Source organism: Bidens hawaiensis, unplaced genomic scaffold (assembly GCF_021521415.1).
Source record: "Bidens hawaiensis isolate Kalapana, Puna unplaced genomic scaffold, B.hawaiensis_p1.1 tig00029326_1, whole genome shotgun sequence".
NCBI classification, from domain to species: domain Eukaryota; kingdom Viridiplantae; phylum Streptophyta; class Magnoliopsida; order Asterales; family Asteraceae; genus Bidens; species Bidens hawaiensis.
Genome location: NW_027494849.1, coordinates 139,200 through 148,914, shown reverse-complemented (window position 1 = coordinate 148,914; position 9,715 = coordinate 139,200). Strand labels below are relative to the sequence as shown.

General features: G+C 36.8%; 1 protein-coding gene across 1 annotated transcript; it reads left to right on the top strand.

Annotated features, from left to right (window-relative positions):
• The first annotated feature begins 644 nt into the window (after nucleotides 1-644).
• Nucleotides 645-2,107, top strand: LOC143578729 (trihelix transcription factor ENAP2-like). Its single transcript, XM_077062211.1, has one exon. The coding sequence runs from the start codon at nucleotides 880-882 to the stop codon at nucleotides 1,885-1,887; it is 1,008 nt and encodes a 335-aa protein (XP_076918326.1). The 5' UTR covers nucleotides 645-879; the 3' UTR covers nucleotides 1,888-2,107.
• Nucleotides 2,108-9,715: the final 7,608 nt, after the last annotated feature.

Below are 9,715 nucleotides of genomic sequence, written 5' to 3'. Positions count from 1 at the left end.
TTCACTTGTAATAGTAATATGGTCCGATGGTGTTGTAATTTTGTTGATCTAGCAATTTATTAGGTCAACAATTTACTGATTAATAAAATTTTCTTAATTGATCGTTCAAACATAAAAAAAAGCTAGAATAACATAATCCTAAAAGGTTTATAGATTCTTTTTGGTTAACCAACAAACAGAGAATTATTTGGGTACTCTGTACGATGTGATTCAATAGCAAAAGCCACCGCTAGCTTGCTCAACCCAATTGTACGGAGCCTTAAGCGCATATAAGCTATCCAGTTACGAAAAAACTCACCCCGATAGAAGACTCACTAGTGATAAAACTCGGATGCTCTCTAAATCGAACCGGAGATCACAAATATGCCAATCTTTCTTCATTGAGCCATCCATGCCCTCACCAAAATGTTGAGCCAGACTTCTTACCAATACACCATATTTGGAATAGAGACCAGTACCAACCACTCAACCAGTATCAAAAATTGCAAAATTAACTCAAAACTTGATAACGATACCAAATCGGTTTTCGAATTCAATATCAGTCCAGTACTATTACCAATACCAATCTATACCTGTACCAAAAACGGTCATCCCTAATTGGAAAGGTTTAGTTAATAAATGATGAAAGTTTATTACCATTTAAGTTAGTAACCATATTGTTGAGATTTGAATAATAAACAAACCTTAGAAGGAAACGTACAATTAAACAAAGCCATCCAAAGGACAACTCACCAAAGCATAGATAACGTCGGAGTAGGCGCCGTACGTCGGAGACAATGGAACCCAACGCTTCACCCACTTGTACTCTTCTCTCCCCTCTATTTATCTCTTTCCCCCAAATTCTCACCGATTATTATTATTCTTATTAACAAACCCTAGATGGCCGAAAACCTACCGATAACCACTACACCATCTCCGGCTGCCGCCGTACCTACGCCGCCGTCACGTGCGGCACCTAACCGTGAGGATTGCTGGACCGAAGATGCCACGTCGACTCTCGTTGACGTTTGGGGCCGCCGTTACCTAGAACTTAACCGTGGAAACCTCCGTCAAAAGGATTGGCAATACGTTGCTGACGCCGTTAACAGCCGTCACGGTCATAGTAAGAAAACTATACGTACAGATGTTCAGTGTAAGAATCGGATTGATACGTTGAAGAAGAAGTATAAGGTTGAGAAAGCTAGGGTTTCTGGATCTAATTGGCCGTTTTATGAACGTATGGATATGTTAATCGGATCTAATACGTCATCTGTTAAGAAATCATCTCCGTCGGAGCCGTTGGATTCACCGGCAGGTGTTCCGGTGACGTACCGGAAGGTTTCTCCGGCGACGGCGGTGACTCCGTTTCCGGTTCCGCCGCAGAAACGACCGTTTCCGGTGCCGTTAGCCGTTGACGAGTCGTATTCTCGGCGGAATTACTCCGCAGAGAAATCCACGCCGTCGTTGGCTTACCGGAAGCCTGCGTCCACTGCGATGACGCAGTTTCCGATAGACGAGTCGTATTTTCGAAGGAATTACTCTGCGGTTGCGGCGGCAGCTGCGGCGGCATCGGAGGAAGGATCGGAGGATGACGAGTTGCAGGTGAGTAGTGAGGATGAAGGTGTTAGGGTTTCCAGGGTTAGGAAAGGTAATGGAGATGATGAGACGGATTCGATAAAACGGCTTTCGAGGGCGATTGAGCAGTTTGGAGAGATTTACGAGAGGATTGAGAGCGAGAAACAGAAGCAGATTATTGAATTGGAGAAACAGAGGATGCAGTTTACTAAGGATTTAGAGGTGCAGAGGATGCAGTTGTTTATGGATACGCAGGTTCAGTTGGAGAAGAATAAGCAGGCGAAACGAACGGTTAGTTCTGATGATGATGAGGATAATGATGTTTACGGTTAATCTGTTCATATGCTATCTGAATGATTTCAAGATATAATGGTTTTGACTGCTGAGAGTAAATCAAAATTGGTACACATTAGTGAAGATTATCATTGTTGTAGTTTACTTTTATTGATTTTCTGATGGTAGAACTTGATAATCTTTCTTGAAGAAATTGGTTGTTTAATTTGGTTATTGTTTCTGATATGTGATAATATAATGTTTCTATTATCTGAGATAACTTTTGTATGAGTCTTGTTTTGAAACCTAAAATGACTTGAAATCAAAGGGGCCATGTTGGGTTTGAGCTATGGGAGTGATTCTGTTCAAATAGTTTGTGGCTCGAATCTTGGGCTCGTAGCTAACTAGGTAATAAGACTTGATTTGAAACAACCTGCGTCGAGCTGGATCATTTTTGTAACTGGGCCAATCTTGACCCTAGCTCTGCTCGGGTCATGGCTCGGCTTGTTGGGATGATCTTAGGCTTGTTTAACTTCAAGCTCGAGCTAGAGCCGAGCCAAGCTGCCTCATTTAATTTCTAGCTCGAGCTCGAACCTACTTTGGCTTGACTCGTGAACAGCCCTCATGCCTTGATTACTTGGTTTGAATATCTTAAGTATAGACTTTATAATCACTTTTTAAAATATATTTGAATCTTACAACTTATAAAAAGAATGTTAATTCTCTCAAACATGATCAGAACTAATACCATGTCACTGGATGTCACTGATTTGACCGCCCAACTGCGAGAACCGTCCACAGCCATTTCAAAGCGGGTATACCACCATCAAGCATGTTTTCGGTTCGGCCTTAAAACACTACTTTGAGCAATCCAGCCTACTCACCTTATAACGAAAATTTGCAGCTTATCAGCAAAATGATCTGTGAAAGCTCTATGAACATTGTTATCTAATTTATGTAATTTTTTATCTGTTAATTATTTTTGTCTGCATTTTTAAACTACACCCAACCCAAGATTTCAAGTGCCCAGTTGATCCTAACAAAAGGCTCAAGAATAGAGAGAGAGAGAAAAAAAAAATAATTTTCAGTTATACAAAGATAAAGCTCTAGTTTGTCATGCCAATGATTCAAGATACAAACAAATAACATGATAATCAAATTGGCATGATACAAAATACAAACAAATAACAAGATGATCAAATTACCAAATAAGTGTTTCCTTATTCACCAAAACAAAGGACCACACACTTTTGATATGTTTAGTCAAGTCACTAATAATGGCATGACGCTTTCAAGATAGCATATAATTTGAAAGAAGCACAAGTTTGGTGAACACAATAACGGATGGTCTAGAGTGAAATTAACCGATTTAAAACATTCACTCTTGATGTTGTAGATAGGTACACTAATCACATTCCCTACCTTTCTCACTGAAAAGATAATCTTGTCGGTTGAAACGGAATCTAACGGGGTAGGAGAACCTAATATGTTCCAAGGATTAGGTAATACAATGGTTTCTTTCACCCAAGCTTGATTTTCATAGTCTTTTAATATCCAGATTTGAATTTTGTTGGTTTCCACCGCACGATGAAGAGAAACAACTCCTACGCATCCTTTAATTTTCATGAGATACGGATCAATCCTACTATGATTCCTTATAGTAAGATAATAAGACACATACTCATCCAGAGGAACTTTAAAAGTAGAAAACGTGTCGGTTCTTAAGTCAAATGCCAAAATCTCAAGCGTCGTCGGAAGCATCAAATAGATCACACTATTGACACAAACACTGCTTTCGATGTTACCGGAATATAGATGCTTCTGCCAAGTATCAAACAAGCATTGACTTTTCTCCATGTATCATCATCCGACAAAGAAATAATCATTACCTCAATTGTGGGAGTTGATCCAACCATCCTTAGAATCTTATGCTTATTAGTGGACTCATCAAAGCCCAAAAACCTAATATGCTCAAATACTCCAACATCTCCATAATAAAATCTAAGCATCTTACGCGTGCTAGGGTTTAACAATGATGGCTTCAGAGTAAAACAAATGAGTATTCTTCACATTCAACAATGCTAACCCGTTCAAATGTTGAGTTTGTTTGATCATAGAATACTTGTCGTCGTTTGTCTGATCCACAGACTAAAATGTTTTGGAACTCAGAAGTAAGCCCCTAATGGAGCCCAATGAGTGGACATCATTCTACCTTAGGATAACATTGATGCTTATTCATGATTGGTTTACGTGTCAATTAGCTATTGGCTAATTTTTCTTTAATCAAATTACGTTTCTACCCCGTTTTCGTTTAACCAATTTACGTTTCCATTCATGTCTCGAATTTTGATAAATTTTTCACTTTAGTTGATTTTTTATTTCATTTTTTTAACAACTAATTTTCTTTTAATTTTTTATACGTCTAATTGTTCGTTTAATTTCCTTTTTATTTAACTTATTTTAATTAAAACTAAATTTTAATTGTACATACGTTTCATTAATTGTGTTACTTGCTTATTTTTATTGTGTATTATGTCTATATAAATCCATTGGTATACATGTAATAGATGCATCATCACTAACACTCTTACCCGCCGCAAGCACACGTTCTATTATTATTACTAGTTATAATATATAAAGAAAACTCTCTTTAAAATACAAAGAAAACTTCCAAAAGTAATATATAGAATTATTTTTTTGAGGGGGGGGAGTATATGGGGTGTCGGAGGTATTCAGAGAATGTAAAACATTATTTTAGGTACGAGGTTGTGCCCTCGCTTAAGGTTAGAAAAAGGCTCTTAATGGCGTGGACTGCAAAAACTTCAGGGAGTCTGTCTGAAAACGGTATCTCTCCTCCTTTTATAATGGCGAGAAGTCTGCAACATGAGAAGGAGACTTCTCTCATCACCTATCCACACCGTAAAAGTCTATTTATTTGGCGTGGACTAATGAACATTTTCTGGTTTCACACATACCCGGTGTTTTTATTTTAGTTTTCAAGATAAGTTAGGCCTTTTCACATACATTACACGCATCCAAAGTAGATTTGATATATACCAATTAAATACATGTTGCAAAAGTCTCCAGAAGTAGGGAATAACGTTAACATAACATAAAACAAAGTACACAAAGTCCACGCCTTGCAAAATGAATAAATAAATACATTTTTACGGTGTGCATAGGTGATGAGAAATTTTTTTACCTTTTGTAAACTCCCTGTCGTTACATACTTACATAGGATGGGGAAAATATCTTTTTCAGACTCTCCGTCGTTACCAAGGGAGAAGAGACATCTTGTTAGGCCTATCGCCATATTTAAGCGAGGTTGCGAGGGCACGACATTATACTTGAAAAGGTGCTTTAAACTCTCACACCCCTATATTTTTAAAACTCTATGGCAGGTAACCTGTAACATCCTACTTTTGGTTATTATAATAAAATAAATTTCGTTGTTTTTTAGTGGGTAGTTATCGGTTTAGATAAATAGATTACGAGTTGGGCTAGTGTTGGGTAAATGAATATGGGTTATAGACTTGGGTTAGGAAAGAAAGATGGAAAGACCATGGGCTTAAGCCCATGACCATGGGCTTAAGCCCATGATCCATAAATATATAAACCCATAATCAACATTTAATTCCTCATTTTACACATAATCCATACACCACCAAAACACACACTTAAGCCTAGTTCCCTGACGAAAAACGGTGTAAAAACGGTGAAAATACGTTTTTCCGGTGAGATTAGCGATTTTCCGGCGATGGCGGCGCCGGAAAGTGGTACGAGGTTATGAGGAATGTCAGGGAATATTCTGACATTCCCTGACCTAGCCCTAGTTCGCTATAGGGAACTAACGAATTGAAGGTGATTCGTTAGTTAATTCGCATAACGGAGCACATCGAACTAGCTCTAGTTCGCCTATGATTCGTCTCTGATTCGTTAAGGGAAAAGGGTGACGAATTACCCTTGATTCGTTATGATTAGTTCATTAAAAGAAATAACAAATTAGAAAGTTCAATTCGCTACTTGGACTGTTTCGCTTTATGGACTGATTCGTTAAGGAGTCCAGTTCGTTAAGGGTTCAATTCGTTATAGGAACCAGTTCGCTAGGATAGTCCAATTCGCGATGAACCAGTAACGAATTAGAAGTTTAACAGAATGACAGAATGGTCCTTGGACCTAGAAAAGAATGAATTAATTACAAATCAGCCCTTGAACTTTTAAGTTAGCAATTAGTTAATGATTTAAAATCCTAATGGAAAATGTGTTACGACAGTTAATGGAAATACAATTTTTCCAAGCTGATCTGGCAGCTCGACCCCAACCAGGGGCTCTGCCCCTTGGACCCTGCTAGGGGCTGCCGCCCCTAGACCCCGCTGCCAGGGGCGCTGCCCCCGGACCCCCGTCCGTTGAGGGTTATAATTAGAATAGAAACGTGATATGGCTAGTAATAGATAATTGATACGAATAATTATTATACAGTTAGCCGCGCCTAACTGAAGAAAGGAATAACAATTAACGGTGAACGTAACCGCATTCAGGTGAGTTTCTAGCCCCATTCCTTGTTATGTTTTCGGGGTTGTGTGCATTCTCGATGTGATTGTTAATACATCTATCCTAAGTGATAAATGTATGCTTTATGTGATTATGTGAAAGGTAAGAATGATTGTTTGTTGGCACGTGAACGATCTTCGGATATTGCACGTACTGTCAAGTTATAATGTTATGTATGAGATATGAATGATATGTATGTATGTTATGAATGAAGGTAAGAGATAGAAAGGTAGAAAAAGGGACTACACCCTAATAATATCCAAGGCATAAAAGGGACTGAGCCCTAATAATACTCAAGGCAGAAAAGGGACCGAGCCCTTTATAACCTCGAGGCAGAAAAGGGACTGAGCCCTAATAATACTCAAGGCAGAAACGGGACCGGACCCTAATAATATCCGAGGCAGAATAGAATAATGTAAAGTAGAAATTAGAATAAGGTATGAAGGCAAGAATATATACTATGTATGAAGTAAGAGGATATAAAGTATGAGCAAAATTATAAAGTAATGAATGTATGGTATGTTGTATGATTAACTAGAACTCACTCAGCGTAACTGACTTTTAGTATGCACGCAAGTGAGTAGAATGAAGCAGCTGGCTTGAGCGGGGCACATGGCAGAAGAATAAGAGTCTGGCATCCGAAAACTTGTTATGTTATGTTTGATTTTAAAAGACAATATGAATGTTTTAAGACATGTTATGACTTATTATGTAATGTTTTATGAATGTTTTAATGTTCCGCGGATTTTTAATTAACTATGATATTAAGAACTACGTTTATGAGTAAATCCAACGACCAAATGTAAGGCACCGGTGACAGGGCCTTCCATAACCTCTCTTTTGAAAAGAAAACTTTTCCACCACCCCAAGTGGTTAGTTAAATTTTGTAATCTACCCCCCACCCCCCACCCCCCAAAAAAAATAATAAATAATAATGTTAAATAATATTAATAATGATAATCAGTCTACTATATTACTATTACTAGGGGGTATAAATCAGGTAAACCTGATTGGGTTCGGGTTAATTGTTTTTTCTTAAAAATAATTTAACCCGATTTTATTAAAATTCGGGTTAGCCGAGTCTTCTATCATTTTAAATTGAATTTTATGCTATAACTAGTGGGAAGTATAGTATCCAAACATATTTTACAATTCTTGATTTGAAAAATCACAATTATTGTATTGAATTTGACAAAAATAACATAATTTTCCAGTCAACCTACTCAAAGTATTGAATGGTTTCCATCTCAAAAAGTCAATGAAATATCTTTTTACTATTTTAGGATGCTCTAGAATTTTGACCAACAAAAGGCATAAAAAAAAAAAAAAAAAAAACCAGAATTGATATAATCCCATGAAGGAGGAAAATATTGCAAGAACAAACTTAAAAAATATAGTTCATTGCAAATTCAATTTAGACAATTGAACTTTAAAGTATCTAAAGTATATATAAAAAAATCAGATGGAGCAAAAATGGGTCAATCGATTTTCTGTTTTGTACATAACATATATCTTGCACAACAGGTTCGGCTACTTAAGTTAATTAATTATCGGGTTATTCCGAAACCCAATTTTTTTCCAAAACCAAACCTGAAGCCCGACACTATTTAAAATTCGGGTTAACCTGGATAACCCGATTAATACTTTTTGACCCTATTAACCTGACTCTAGTTAGTTTATTCGAGCTCGGGTCAGGTCAGGTTAATCGGGTTCTAATATTTTGGACACCCCTAACTACTACTACTAATATGGGTCAATATTTCTACAAAGGGGAATAAAAATGAGAAAAATGAGAAGAATTTATAGTCATATAAAAAAAAGCCTCTAAAAAATCGAAAAAAAATTAATAAAAAGTCATAACTCAAAATTTAATAAAAAAACGAAAAAAGTAAAAACACAAAAATTGTTTTCACCGTCTTTCTCGTTCTAAAAAAACACAATGGTAAGTGAAAAAAGTCGTATCTTTTTATTTATCATTGTGTTTTATGTTTGTTTTCGTCATTGATTGTGTCTTTTTCCTTTAATTGTGTCATTTTTTCTTTATATTGTGTTATATTACTTGGCATTGTGCTATATTTTGTTCGGCATTGTGTTATATTTTGCGATCTATAGTGTCTTTTTTAGTTATAATTGTGTCTTTTGTTCATTTTTGTCATTGTGTTTTTGATATCGGCATTGTGTCTCTTCGTCATTATTTTTTATTTTTTCATCATTTATTTTGCGGGAATGATGGCGGAAACATTTTAGTTTTTAGAATTTTTTTCGTTTTTTATTTATATTTTGAGTTATGATTTTTTTTATTTATTTTTGATTTTTTAAAGAGTTTTTTGTGTGATCACAAATCCTTTTCACACTTTTCATTTTTATCTCAATTTGTATTTTAACTTTACCCTGTACTATTACTTTGTATTTTGTCACTAAACCATGCTTTTGGTGCATGGCAGCTTCTTCTTCTTTGCAGCGTTGCTTCGTGTAGAGTATTGTACAGTGTACATCATAAATATATATATATATAGGGGATGGATCTTGCGAGAAGTGATATTACAGCGAGAAGTGCGAGAAGTGAATGTATAACTCTATTAATCCTTAATTTCACTCCACTTCTTATGAAGTTACATACATATATGTAGGTTGGTTGTATTTATGTCTTAATTACACATTCAAACCTACCTACAAATATATAAATGCACCGAGCCACATTCAAACCTATGCACCTACACATATACAAACATACGTACACATATACAAACATACGTACCTACACACATACATATGCACCTACACAACACACCTACACATAAAAAATGGAGTGAAATTAGGGATTAATGGAGTTACACCTTCACTTCTCGCACTTCTCGATGTAAAAGAACTTCTGAAATGATCCAATACCTCTATATATATATATATACACACATCTGATTATAATTTCCAAATTCAAAACCAAACCCATCTGCAAAATGAGTTCCTTCGAACCACCTCCCTCGTTGTCATGGTCGGCGACCAGGAGCTTTGATCCAATGGCTATTGATGATAGCTACAATAATATTAATCAAGCTAGTGCCTTGTCTAGGGACGCTGTGCGGCCACTCGTGTGTTCTCAAACCACTTCCAGCGGTGGCTATAAGGATTCGTTTGGTCAACCGCCATCACTTAACGACGTACGTGGACCACAAGCATCTCAAACTGCTTCACCGTTGACTGAAGATCAGGTTTGTGATCACGCAGAACCACTGGCATCTGATCATCATTTCATCTGGACACCGGAGCAGCTGCATAAGCGATTTGTAGATGCTGTTACATGACTCGGCATTGAGAAGGCGGATCCTGAAACAGTATT